The 15301-nt window shown below is 36.4% G+C and overlaps 1 protein-coding gene across 1 annotated transcript in view; it reads right to left on the bottom strand.

Annotated features, from left to right (window-relative positions):
• The window catches only part of HDAC9 (histone deacetylase 9), a 453995-nt gene that overhangs the window by 24105 nt on the left and 414589 nt on the right, over positions 1 to 15301 (bottom strand). Inside the window, exon 24 of the mRNA XM_030444746.1 lies at positions 1503 to 1636. Coding sequence (XP_030300606.1) covers positions 1503 to 1636 — 134 coding nt within the window. The remainder of the gene's footprint in view (positions 1 to 1502; positions 1637 to 15301) is intronic.

Here is a 15301-nt window from a genome sequence, read left to right as displayed (position 1 = left end):
CATTAGTACCTGAAGTGTGCAAATCGTCAGGGTTTAGAACAGCTATGAAAAGCCACTGACTCCATAAGATACTACCACAGGGAAGATGATGACAGAGAATATCAATGAAAATGTGCTGGAATGGCAGCTGATGAGAAAGGAAGCACTGCATTTACTAAGATTATCAAATGTTTTAAGATAGGTTTTGTAATCCATATTTCAACACCTAAATAAGAGTCCTAACATTGAGCTGAGCATGTTTCAATAGTGCATGTCACCACACTCTCCTTATGGGACTTGTTTAAATTGATAGTTAATAACCCTATGAAATCCTTTTGTGTGTGTGTGTGAAGATGTCTATGCCTTTACATTTCTGAGTAGATCAGTGAAAAAGCTATTGCTTGTTCCATTGCATGTCTAATGTAAAAATAATAAGCATGAAAATATTTTTCTTGATGGTTCATAAAGATAAAAGCTAAAAGTTAAAACATTTAGAAAACATTCATCAAACATTTTTAAAATTTTTCTATTATCCATCAGAAGGCACATAACTTCACATGTATGCACACAGGTATGAAGTCTTGAACTGCAAGCAAACTGGCAGACTAGCTTGCAATTTGGCACAAATACATTTGACTGGAGAGATTATATTGCTATTACCACCTCCCCCGTGTAAGAAAAATAACACTCTGGACTTCATAACAAGGTCTTTCAAAATTTATGATTTATGGAAAGAGCTGTTGTCCTTTCATAAATGATTTTGTCTGAACCTTCAGCAAGCACATTTTCCTTCTCACCATACTTGTAAGAGAAAAGATACTTCTGGTGGACAACAAAACCAATTTTCACTGGTATGAATAATTGTGTGTGTGTACCTAAAGAAGACATACTCATATTTACTTCATTTGATAGTCCACTCTCAAATGTTTTAGATAATATAGACAGTGTCTGATAAACCTTGGATTCTCCATTGAAATTACATACATATCAACCCGAATATTCCTTTATAATTTAAAATTTATTTTGTTTTGAGTCTTAGACACATTCTATTATAGTTCTTCAATTTCAAAACTGAAATGTGCTCTTTCACATGCCAGCTGACGTGTCAAAATACTGCAAAAAATGTCTTTGCAATATTCAGTTTCTAAGATTACCAAATACTTTGCAAAAGCCATTTTTGTTCCATGATAGTTGGCTAAAAGATTTGATCCTGATAGATGATATCCACACCAATGACTATCAATGATGTCAAGTCTGGTATTCAGCACAGCATCAACAAAAGCAATTTTGGGGTATTAAACCTTACTCAGAACTGGGAATAATTTAGGCAGCCACTAAAGGTTTTATATAATCATCCAATTTAGAGGTATTTATCCAAACCAGCTCATCTGAGGTCTGCTCGTTTCTAAGACTTGGTCGGGTTTTAAAAAAGGACTGACGCTATTGCTACTAAAAGAAAATCAAAGGCAGGAATTTCATCAAACTTGGATCATTCTCTCCACCTACTATGCTTTATGTTTTACCTCATTTCCTAAAAGGGCGTTTATACAGGCTTCAGATGCATCACAGATGGCAGTAAGGTCATGTCCTCCCTCCAGTGCCAGCACCACACGGCCATCCGCTAGCTTCAGCAGCTGCTTGGTTAGGTGACCAAAACCTGGTATTCAAATACAGTAGTGTAAATAATTAAAGCAGAACAGATATTACTGGCATATTTCACATCTGCTGCATAAGAATGTAGAAAGCTCATGGATATTGCACAAGCAGCATAGGATATATTTAGCCCAGTATCCTGTTTCTGACTATGGCCCACACCAGATGCTCTGGAGTTAGATATATGGAATTTTGTATGAGGCAGATGTGAGATAATGTCCCTCTTGCTGATCCTAAATGGCTGGAGATGAGTTGAAACAAGAGTTTGTCTCTTTTCTTACCCTCATTAACAATTATTACTCCAGATTCATTTCTTATTTGCACATCAGTGTAATGTACACCCATGTTACTTATAGATAGCTGATATAATCCCGGTCGCTTATAGCATCAATACAACCAGTAACATTCGTAGTTAAACTATGATACCACAATTAAGATTAATTGTACTTTTCAAATGAATTTTTTATTTAAAAATCCACTGAATTGGGATTTCAATATAACACACAACCATAGAGCGAAAAATAGCGGAAACATATGTTACCTCTTAGTTCTGTTTTGAAGTGTTTTGGAGACAGTACTATCAACTGGATCACTTATTTTGATTCAAGGTTTTAGTATAAGTTGAAACCGTCCAGAATTTTGCAGATATCTCTGCCGGTATCGCTCACTCCTGACAATGTTCTGAGCAATTCTGCACCACAGCCAAAAATGACAGTGCTTCATTTTGTGTGGTGATCTGTAGCTACATAAACACTACCACAAAGATTTCATCATTGGTTCAAGTGGAATTAATTCATTACATTTTTAGTGACAAGAAAAATTGCATGAAAAAATGTCGATTTAGAGAGAAGATTCTGGTGAGAAATTTTGTGAGAGTTTCAAATAATAGGACACCTACTGGTTTTGATTAATCTTCTTTAAGAGAGAAGTGATCAATAAAAGCTTTTAAACTATTGAGTTAAATACTCTTCATATCTAGTTCTTAACTTTTCTTCTTGCTATGTTGCAGTAGCATTACTGATGTTCACTACTCATTCCAGTGCATTTCATAGCCTTAAACAAAGCATTTAGAAGCTACCTGCAAAAGATGGGGGCTCCACCAAGACAGAAAAATCAACTTCTTTTTATTATGTTCCAGTGAAGGTCACATAAAATTGAAAAACTATAAAAATTACAAGCATATTTTCTCGAGGAATTTTCCAAGACATAGACTTAAGGTCTGAGCTTGCAAACAAGCACTTACACAGTTCCATTTACATCTTAGGACATTGTTAAGCACATGCCCAATAGTTTTTAGAATAGGGACTTTAATGATACCAGTTTAACAGTTCAGACACAAAGGAAAGAACAAACACCAAAAAAAAACCCCACAAAACCCAAAAAGATCTATCTACCACCTAATTTAAAGGTTGATCACAGAACTCTTGGTAAAATATTGCTTCTTTAAGCAATTCTGTATTCAGTATTCTGTACCCTCCAAGAACTGCAGGTTTGGTTCTATTAAAGTAACTACACTGTGGTTCAAATTACATATATGGTTGAAAAACAAATAAAATCTTAAACTCTCATTTAAGTTCAACCTTTCCTCATGAAAAAAACCAAACCAACCAAATACAGACAAAGGAATAAAAAAAAACCCCAACAACCAAACACCCAGTGCTCTCTACAAAAGACCAAATTTAGACAGGATAATAAAAGTGAAGGAAGGAGTGGAATGAGGATAACCTTTGATCTTTAGCCAATTCCTGCTCTCTTTTACCTACAGGATTTATTTCTGTCTGCATGTCACACATGTGATCTTTTGATTCATAAGAGAGTGCCAGCAGCGTAAAATGAGTCGTACATACAGCATTTAGAGGAAATGAAGAAGAATGAACAGACACAGACTCCCCACATCCACAAAATCTACAACTCACCCTTCAGGGTCTGTGGGAAATCCAGCAGCACTTTAAGACACCATTATCCTTTATGTTATGCAGCTTCTGTGAAAAGGGAAATCTCTACCGTGTTTCTGCTGCACTTTTTGAAAATTTTGTATGACCGCAAATGTTGCTACAGCCACGTTGTAATTTTCTGAGGTATGTGTGGCAATAAATGTAAAGACTCTCTCAATACCTTTTTCTTCTTTTAGGCAACTATCCATAATATAACACATAGACATTGTACAGTGTTAGTTTGCCTGCTTGGTTTCCTAATAATTTTCCTACTATCAATGCTACAATAACCATCCCTGGCTGAGTCGGGATTCATGCAGCGAACCATACAAAAAGCATCTTTCCCAGAGGAGATCAGGGTAACCAGATGAAGTGACACCAACAAAATTCAACAGGATGGGGGCTTTACTTCATTGTAACAACTCTGAGAAAGTAAAAGTGACTAGCTAGAAAGGGAGGAAATAACCTCAGCCAACAGTACTAACATCACCAGTGACCAAAGAAGTTAAGGAAATTCTTAACAAAGAACATTGGATCCTGTATCACTGCAGCAACCTAGGAAAGGTATTATCTTCCTCAAGGAAATCCCCTGCAGTGGACAAGTAACAAAATGGAAGGAAAGGAATCCTAGTCAAGTAATGGTTTTAAGATGGGCTGTAGTTCATGCCAAATAATTAAGAAAAACAACAAGAAAACAGTAACAAGCACCATGAAAAGAATCAGTCATCTGTCCTGATATAAGAAGAACAAACACATATTTGACACCCCACTGACCAACTCTAAGCTGAGAAAAGAATCAGACATACATTTTGGATCCTGGATCTTCCAACTCACATGAATTTCTAGAAAATCTAGAAATCTTGACCCTTCTATTGTGTCTGCTAACAAAGGTGCCAGCTGTGATACTGACTTAAAAAGATTTTTTGTTGTTGTTTGGATTTTCTGTATTCTAAAACTGTACAATTTTTTAGTGATGCCTAACAGTTATAGATTAATAGCATTTTATATATAAAACTGAAAAAGTTCAGCTGTAAAATGGAAATTCATGTTTAAATATCAGTCCTTGATTTTTAGTCCAGACTAATGTGGGAATTGCTTCTTTGAGTGTGGAGGTGCCTTGCGACCACTTAGAGTCTTAGAGCCAGACTCAATGACAGACATCTATTAGTCAGGGCTTGATATGTCCCTTTCAGTATCCACAGTTATTGATGTGCATTAACATGAGTAAAAATGTCACATAATAATATTTAAAAGAAATAATATTTTAAAATCCAATCATTTCAGATAATAAACCGGGAAAGATTATACTTACAGGGCAATTTCCTAAATCTTTTTCTAAAAGGAATTAAATTAATTTGTACTTTGGAGAAGCATCAGAATTTTAAATAATGAGACTAATGCAGTGCACCAGGAAATTGTAAGCATGATTTTGTGCCAGCTATTATTTTTGTAATTTCTGTAATTTAAATGTTAAAAGTACTTGTTTCCTTCACAGAGCTGATATTTAGAAAACAAGGACAGAATTTGCAAAAATACTTAATGCTTGTTTGCTATGATCCTAGTAAGGACAATGAGAAACCTTTGATTTATACAAGAAACAAAAGTAAAACACTACTAAATATTTCTGAAAATTTTGCTCACAAGCTTTGGTCACACACTCAAGGAAAAAAGACTAAGTCAAATCTGAAAACATTATAAACTATGTATTGGAGAAATACACAATATAGGAGCTGTTATCTGCTGAGCTTTGAAGGAAAAATATAAACTGTTGAAAGAAAAACAAAACACATATTTTTTATTAATACCCTTTTCCCTTTCCCAGTGCTAGAGGAGATATGATATTCAGACTTATATAAGAAAATACTTAATTGTGGGAAGACTGAAGGAGAAAAAAATTAATACTGTATTAAAGAGCAAGCCGCCAGGCTGTTACTGAAGAACACAGTGTGCTGATCACTCAAATTATCATGTAAGCAAGTAATTAATCTTTTAGTGGAGTAATTTCTCACTATAACATTAAGAACCCTGTGGTTTATTTTTCTTTTGCAACAGATGAGCTCCCCATGTTCTTCTCATTCTGCCAAACAGGAAGGAGTGACACAGGTGAAGCTTCTGTCTCATTTAACCAAAGTTGCTGGAGGAACTGCACACTCCCTGGACTTAACAAAAACCAAGAAAATGTTAAATACTATAAATTTGAAGCCAGAGTCACTTCCATTTTGTATTTTTTGTTTTTGAGGTACCCTTAGTCTGACAAAATGAAATGGAAAATGGCAGAGAGTGGTTTAAACAGCTCTTAATTGGGCCAGTTCCTCTCCCAGTGACCCATCACACAACTGTGTTGCACATTACAGCTAGACAAAGTGAAGATGACAAGGCAGAGTTGGCAGGTACAGCTTCCCATTTTGAGAAAGAAGCATTTGAGAATAAAGACAATATGTGAATATTATTCTTTTCACATCCTCTCCTCAGCAGACAAGGAGAGGAGCCATATGGACGGGGTACACACAGCACTTCTTGTTTGCATAAGCACTCATGTAAGCAACTCAATTTGTTCACCAGCAAAAGTGCAAACACCCCTCTTAGTTGGGACTAAAGAAGCCTCAGAAGAAGGCAGACCCCTTCCCTCTCCCCCACTGTGCATCAGGAGACCAGATGTCTCCTTCACAGTAATTTTTTTGGGTGACTGTGAGCTGAGGAGAGCAGCGTTGTGCCTCTGGCCTAGCTCAGGGGAGGTGGCTGGTTGGGGAACAAGGACAGATCAAGAACTGTAAGACTGGTGAAGTTCTGAAGCCATGGAGGAAGCCTCAACTTGCTCAGCCTCATCAGCACTGCCCCAACAACTCTTTCAGTTTCAGCATCTTGAAAGTTACAATCAGACCCTAAATTACAGGCAGAGTTCTGGTGAGCTTCCTGGCTACCCAGAGCAGCCTAGAGAGGAATACACGCAAAACACAAAAACTCCCTAGTCTGCCTCCTGGACCTCCAAGCATGTATTTAACTATTATTTACCATTTAATCATGTCGTTACTCTCTAATTAGAATGAGAATATGTTTTCCTCTCATTAAAACTGTTGTGATGATCACTGCCAAAAGTCTACCCACCAGTGTTCTGTGCTCTTTCCCTGTGGTTCCTTCATGACTATTTGATTAATTTTCATTGATATTCTTCCAACAATAGCTTCTAAAATTAACTGGGTCAGTTTTTACATAACTTCCTGAGTCATCAGGCTACATGTCCTAAATAAATATGTCCATACAGGAGTCAAATAATAATTTACCCTTCCAGCACTGGCAGGATCTAGAACATTTTGCAAAGTTTGTGTTCTATGATAAGAAAACACATTTTCTTCTCAGGCCTTAATTCAGGACCTTTTATTCAATCAAAACTTCATTTGGATTAAGTCAGAGGCTTGACTCGATTGGCAGGATGTGGCCCTTAGTGAGGGGGAAAGGGAGATTTTAATGCCAAATACTCTCTTCTGAAAAACATTTTCCGAGTGGCTGAAATTATGAATGTTAGTGTTGAGGTACCTGAAATTAAATGGTAAAAGTCTGGCCTCCAGGCATTAGCTGCTGACTTCTTGCTTCTAATATTGAAGAAGGAAGCTCAGTAACACTTCAAATTACATGTCTCAAGCAGGCATTTAATTTAGATTAAATTAGACAGTAATTGTACGTTAAATAAATACCAATGGTCTCAGGAACACATTTTTATGGATTAACAATTTATGTAATAGATGTTTTTATTGCATGCCTGTTAGTTCTACAGTAATATGTTTTTCACAATTAGCTGCTCTTTAGCTGCTGCGCTAACATAACATTAAATTTCTGCTAAGTACATACTCAAGGATACATAGAATACCTCTTTGAAGCCAAATAATGCAAACTTATCTAACTACAGGAAAAGACCACCTTGGCAGTGCTCAATTGGATGGTCTAGGAATCTTTTACTCTATTGAGATATGTATGTGTCCAAGTGGGTCACATAGTCCACTGGATATGTGTAGTCCTCTGGGAAGAAGGAAATGGTACAGGTCCAACACACAGTGGCAACTCTGACTACCTGACAAAAGGTTCTTCAGAGAAAACACATGGACGAAAAAAACTTTCTCAAACTCTTTTCCAAACTACTTCATACTAAAAAAAAAAGAGGAAGGGATTCCTTTTTTTATTCTTATGTATTATCAAGCATCAGGGTTTTGGCACCTCCAGGAAGGGTAATAGTGCTATACAAAATAATGATGATAGGTTTAGTGCTATTATAATGCTGTTATGTGAATTCAGAAAGAAAATATTCAGCCACAGAATTCAGCTACAAGAGTCAAAGTAGGAACCTGCAGATATTTTCAAAACAGGCTTCATGCTTTCAGCTCTGTCCTTACCAGTTGTTTCTTCTGTGACTTTCTTCCTTCCTGGTTTCTCTTCATCTCTATCCCATCTCACACCTGGCCCAGCTAATAATTTCTCCACTGTTCTGCCATCATCTCCCTTTTTTTAATTTTCAATTCCTATTTAGTAAATCCTCTGTTAGGTAAAGTTGGTCAGGAAGCAAGATTATCCATCCCACAGAGTTATTAAAAGTTGGATTGTTTTCAGGAATTCTTTTCTGCATCAGAAAGCAGAAGCCAAGAGGGGAAATGTAGAACTGCAAACAGTTATGTGGCCTTTCAAAATCTCATTTTAAGATCTCTCTTAAAAAATGTGTTGCTTTATCTGGATGGTGAAGGCATTCTCCATAGAATTTAGGGAGCAAGAGACTTTTTTTTTTTTTCCCCTGGAGATTAAAAGTCTTTCTAAAGGAATTTTATGGGGATAGTCTAATCAGACTGAAAATTAACTCTGGAAAATCTGTCCCACATATTGTGAAGTCTGCCAAGCTGACAGAGCAAGTGGTAGTAGTGTTATCATGATAATTTCTTCCAAATCTGATCAAGTTGCCTGATTTAAACTGATACAGAATATATGTATCTGATGTTACAAATTAGAGATGATTACATCTCCAAATCTGAGTCCAGACTCAGTAAGGGGTTGGCTAGAAAACAAGACATCTGATAAAAAAAATAATTCAAAGTATGAGGAATTTGTTTCTAATCCACACTGGAATGAAAATCAGATACTACTATTGACTATCCAAATAAATCAGTAAGCTTGATTAAGTTTGGAAAAGTTTATTATAATGCTACTGCCTATAAAATCAACTTGACACATTTTTAAAATATGTGGGGCAAAGTTTCTGCTGTTATAAATGAGTATAGCTGAAATGTGGGCACTGAGTTATGACTGAAAACAATCTGATGGGAAGATCTAGACTCACTTCTTTTTTTTTTTTAACTGATGAAAAGCCAAGTCAGTTAATTTTGAATTGACCCAAGAGACTAACACAAAGGATCTGATTTAAAGCCCATCACTCAGAAGCTGAGAACTGACTGCCATTTTCTGAAGATGGTCTACAAAAATTCTGCCAAGAAAAGCAGCATGGGCTGACCGATCTTTCCAACATATACAGTTTCTCAGAGTCTACAAATTAAGGCTCTTACTGCATTTGCAGTCATTTATTGACCCTGCCACATCAACATATCACATTAAATCAAAGGCTAGTTCCTTAGCCAGTGTTAATCAGCATATACCATTATCTAAAGACCTGGACTCCAGATGGAGATCGTTCATCATTCCAAAACTAGAGACATAGATATAATGAGCATATCAGAGATAGGTTCTTGTAGGTGGATAGACCTGAAGGAAATACTCTGTTTCCTGACCAGTTTGGCATCAAGTCTGCTGGTGAACTCAGTATCAGAGGTCTATTGCCCCTCAGGATTTGGATCACACTGTTTAACAAACATAATTTTATAATATCAGGAGGGAATAAGGCAGTGCATTTCTAAGGGATTACTGTACATCTCAAGTAGTTACTCACTTTCCTTTTGGCCTTGTGCCCATTCACCCCACCTGTCACATGCTATAATCACCCAGAAATGCACTGCCTGTCACCACTTATTCAAAAGGTAATGTATAAAAATTCACCAAAGGAAATGGTATTGAAACTAGGTTTGTGGTCTGACTCCTTACAGTCTTCTGATTAATTGCAATTTTCAAGTAAAATACAATGAGCAACTTTCAATTATATTGTTCTATTACAAACCGTGTAAGAATTAAGGATGTGATTTCAACCCATACAACAGCTCCTTTGTCTCTTTTCACACAATTAAAAGGACACAGAGATGCCTTGAAATGGCAGGTACAGCCCCACAGAGTAGAGAAACCATAGCTACCATTTGAATTACTTAGTGGCTCTATCCAGCTTTCATCCCAAATGGAGAAATCATGTCAGAACCTTGTCACTCCTGTTATCCCACAGCAGAATTTGCAAGAGCCTTAGCATGCCAGGAGCACAAGAAAAGGTGGCAGGGAATTGTATGAGCCTCCGGGAAGGCAGGACAGATGTCACTTCTTTCTCATGCACAGGAAGTGGAAATAATTAGAATGTGATTTACTTGCTGTTGCTCAGAATCAAACACATGACTCATTCTCATCACAGATATGTGAAATCTTTAAAGAATGAGGGTAAAAGTGTTCCACTTTTTTTTTTTTTTTTTTCTTTTTGTAGACATTAGGGCCAGGTTTGGTTGCTGGGAGAATGAGAGGTCTTCATGTACAATGCACCTTATGATCTGGAGCAAGTTAACTGGAAAAGAAGTGGCCTGTCCTTTGCCAGAAATTCTTCCCACTGGAAACACATATGAGAATAAAATCTTTTCTTAGAATACTGGATATTTCAGCCCTGCATTTCCATTATTCTGACATGGAGTTTTCAGAAAGAGCCTTTCAGAGAGCTTCTGCAGCCAGGCATTGACCCATTAATTACTAGCTGAGAACTAGTGCTCCAGAAACCCTCATGGAATTCTTCACCCAGTGGCTTTCTACCTCTTTTTTTTTTTTTTTTTTTTTAATATTTAACAACAAAACAAGCATGCAGTTGCATCGTAGCAAGGCCTGTGTGAAAAATGCTTTCAGATGGCTGAGCAAGCATGGAGCACTAGTTTCTGTATTTTCTCAGAGTGAGGAATGGAGTTTCTCAGGAATGACACAATTCTGCAGGATCCCTAAATATGCGACTGACCACTATTTCTTGTTACCATAGCATGAATTAAGGGAAGCTGGCAAACCTAAAATAATTGGTAATCTTCATTGAACAATAGAAACTTCAAGACAAACAATGACATTTCTGTGCTATACTCAGACCTAAACCAGCTAACTAGTGTCAAGGTAATTCGAGGACTACAGATGTTGTTGCAGCTGCAATACCACAGTCATCTTAGTCATTTGCCTTAAAAGTGGGACATTCATTACAGGGGAAAAAATCATTCACTCAGTGTTAAGATACTGTTTCTTGAGCAACATCAGTAATTTCTTCAAGAGAAAATAGTGTATTGGCTTTTCTACATGGAGACACTGAAAATATAATAGCTACTGGTTTTCCCTCAAGAATTTTAACAATTAGAAGTAAAATAACCTGCTGTCAGAGCTCAAAGCTCCCAAGTGGCTCCAGAAGCTTAGCAAACAACGAATACTGAACTGCAACATCAGGATTGCATTTATTCTTCCTTCTCACAAAGCTGAAGAGCCAGAGCAGCTGGAAGTTTGGGCAAAAATTATCCGAACTTCATAGCAAAGCCACTTAGAAACCCTTGACAACAAAGGTGTTTGACTGTCTCACTACAGTTTAAGAAGCTCAACAAGGAAAAATACCAAATTCTGAACAGCTCCATTCATCAAGAGCAGACAGTGTTCATTCCAACAGAGAGGATTCACTTTTTAGTCATTGTCAATTTTGGCTAAAGTGATGATTTCATTTCATAAAAGTAATAGTCACAGACTATTACTATCTAGCACTTTCCCACTGTTTTTACCTAAATTTTACATATAATAAGCTGTATTAGAGGGAACTCATTAATTGAGTAATAATAATTACACGTGAGAGAGAAATAAAATAAAATAAAATAAAACTAAAAATAAGACATGAGTGGACCACAAAAAGGATAAAAGTATATGCTGGGTTAATAAAAGAATCTATTATTAAATAAGATAACAAATACATTCGTGACTATCAGACACCAAAAAGATATAAGCAAAATTACTGGATAACTGAGTGATCAAGTGACAAGAAAAATACAGTGGACTCTGAATTCCCAGAGTCACAGAATTGTCATGGTTGGAAAAGACCTCTAAGATCACCACATCCAACTATCAACATCCCCCCAATAAAATAAGACATATTTATCTATATCATCATGCCCACTAGAGCATGTCCTGAAGTGCCACGTCTACATAGGTTTTACCTCCTCAGTGACTACTAACTTGAATAAGGTCTAAACATGGGCAGCTGGAACTGAATTGAAAACACAGTGTGTTTCAGGTGAGAGGTTTATATGTGTAGGCAAAAATGTTAGTGACAGTAGATAAGGTGTTCAAATAAGAAGGCACTTGAAAATAAGGCATTCTCTCTGGGAGCAATCTCATCACTTGCCATTTATTCTAACATACTACCATACTGTCATAGAGACAAAATCTGAATTAAACCCCCATCTCTAATGGATTTATACCTCTGGAACTGTGAGCAAAATTTAACCAAGTGGAAACATTTCTCTTCTTTTAACCATAGTGAAATAAGTGTAGAAATTATTAATAAAATACACAGAGAAGTTCAAATGCATATTTGGAGATCCACATTTTATCAACCAGAACAGATTTTACAGTGAATGCACAACAGTTTCCTGAACTCCTCTGGACCCAAGGAGCCAATAGCAGTTGCTTCTTCTAACTCTTTAGCTATTTATATATCTTACCAGATCATTCTCCGTTCTAATGGGTCATCACAAATAAGCTACCCTTCCATATCTAACTGTCCTTCATGGCAGTGGAAAAGACATCTTGCAAGTAGGTAAAGAAAAAATAATTTCCAAACTGAAGAAGATTTTTGGTTGTAGTAGGTATTAATGAAATACATTTCTTTGCTGCTAAAATCTACTCAAATCAGATTAAGAGCTGAATGTTGCCTGTTCAAGAGGTGTGAAATCCAACCTGTGCAGCCTGCAGGGCTAATACAAGTAGGAGTGAGCAGGCAATGTGTTTGCATGCAGAGCAGCTTATAAAAAAACCCCATTTTTTTTCATCCTGTCCTGTTTCATTTGCCCAAGAAATAGGCAGGAATAGTTCTTGTGACCTCTTCAGACTAGGATGCTCTTTGATACTTGTACATACTCTACTGTGTCTTCCTGTATCCTCGCAGGGTCTGGAAATGCTCAAGAGAATTTTGTTTCAATATTAAAATGATTTGTTCTATGTGACTATAATGCATGCCATTCAATATTTGGATTTGAGCCCTGTTTGAATGTCTGTCTCTGGCTTTTCATTTCCAGTTGCAACGCATAAGTGACATGCTAACTGATGTTACATACAGGACAATAGAAAAACAAAAACATTTTTATTCAATCTGAAAATAATATTAAAGGAACACAAAATTGAGAGTTCCACAATGTCATTTTTGTATCAACCACTTTTAACACCAAAGCTCATGGTGTCAAAAAACAAAAGTGATATGGAGAGGCAGAGGAACACTTATTTCCTCTATTTTTTAGACTTAGGTAGAAACTTTGAAGTTGGGCTTTATTGCTGCTTTCTATTTCTACAATTTAAACCTAGCCGTTTCCGTACTGAGGAGAAGCTAAGGTCTAGAATAATAGATGTTCATTTAATTACCATCTCTATCTTAAAGAATATGCAAAAGGGAACCATTGTGTAGGCAATCATAAACCTCACTTGGCCCAGCTTCAGAGCCATTGACCTCACAACTCAAGTAATGTTCCTTTGTGCATAGTTTTTACATGCAATTTCTAGATTTACTGTTTCAGCAAAAGAGTGTGTAAACAATTTCAGCTGAGCCTGAAGTGAACAACACATTCAGACTACATCTGAATGAAAGTTTGTGCCAAACTGGAAAACTTGTTCTGGAAAGAGTCTCTATTGATCTACTAGTTTCAGTAGATCCAGATCCAAATTTTCCATTTATTTATTTTCACATACTTGTGATACCTTAATTAGGAATGAAATGAGAAGAGAAATTACAAGTTTTAGAAGTTCATTTTAGAGAATATAACAGAACAAAGTAATGATAGTTTATCAGCCTGAGAGCATTCCCTTGTTAGTCATCAAAGGACTGCTACATATAAAAAATTCTGAGGACTTCTCCAAGAAGAAGCAGAAGAGAAAATATGGGCAATATAAATTTAACTTCTGCTTGCTCCCACTCGAATTATCCAGCATCTTAAAGTCTTAACACTTTTTTTTTTTATAAACAGAATTTCAGGCTACGTTTTAAAAATTTCAATATGCACAGGACACATATCACTTCCATACATATACTCTAGGTGATATCTACGGAAATAGTGACAAAACCTTTCCTTGATTAAACTTATGAAAAAAAATGAAAATGTGTATTAAAATCTCAAAGTAGCTGGCTCCAAGATCTTGGAAAACTCTGAAATCCGTATGTGGGAGAGGCAACTTTAACAGTAAACAACCAGAAATCTGCAATTAACCCTGATGGGCTTTTTGGGTTGTCAACTTGTAGAGAGCTCGTACTCTTGACTCAGACTCCAGAGGCTCCACTGGGCCCCTGTGGGATCTGTGCTTTCAGTTCAGACACCAAGTCTGGGGCAGTGCAGATTATCCCAAACTCACTAGGAGGCTATCCCAACCCTTATGTGAAAGTATGGCCAGTTTTTTCTACAGTATTAGAACTGATTGAAGTATTAATTACAAATAAACAATTGAAGTAGTGTAGCCTTGATTTATGTTTCTGATGCTGCTTGTAAACATATGCTAACACTTGCCAAATTTTATGTTCATAAAGACACGTGTGAAGATACTTGTTAGAATTTGTCAAATGTTATGTTCAACTTGCAAGCTCCCTGCTTACTTTGGCTTCCTAATCTTAATTATCTGTTTCTTAGTGCTCATAAAATGATATCCTATAGTGTCTGCACTCTGAATGTGTAATTGAAACTTTAAATACAACAGAACAGGGACCCATTAAGATTAAGTGATAACCAGTAAATAATCATGTTTCTTGATCACACAAGTATCCAGGAGTCCTTGCAAAGAAACATCCTCAGATTTAAATTAGAATATAATTAAGAGTCTGTGATTATTTCTTAACAGAAAATAAGAATCATGGGGGGGGGGGGGGGGGGAGATGGAGATTAATGAGTTTTTAAAGTCAAAATAAAAATAGAATTACTGAATAAAACCCAGCATTTTCATTTCTATTTGCTTGGACCACTTGCCCCTTTTGCAACCTGATAAAACAAATGAGTCAATACAAATAAAGATGACTTAGTAGAAGAAGAGCAAATGGCCATTGTAAAAATAAAGGCTCCAGGAAAAGGGATGCCACAAAGGTCTTCATCCCAGATTTTTTTTTTTTTTGCAAGGAGATTTAACTGGTGTACTGTAGCCAGACACCTTTAGAGTTAGACATGGAGGGAGAACATCAAGATCACATCCAAAGACAGTAAAGTAAAATGGAATAATAACTTGACCTGTTACAAAGTTCATATTTTGAAAAGAAAATAGTAGAAAACTTGCACAAACAATTTTTCCTGAGAATCTGTCCATTTTCCAAACATTTTTATATGTGATAAACCAGGAATGTGAACCTTCATAGACATAGT

This window comes from Calypte anna, chromosome 2 (genome assembly GCF_003957555.1).
Source record: "Calypte anna isolate BGI_N300 chromosome 2, bCalAnn1_v1.p, whole genome shotgun sequence".
Lineage (NCBI taxonomy): Eukaryota > Metazoa > Chordata > Aves > Apodiformes > Trochilidae > Calypte > Calypte anna.
This window is presented reverse-complemented; position numbering and strand designations above follow the sequence as displayed.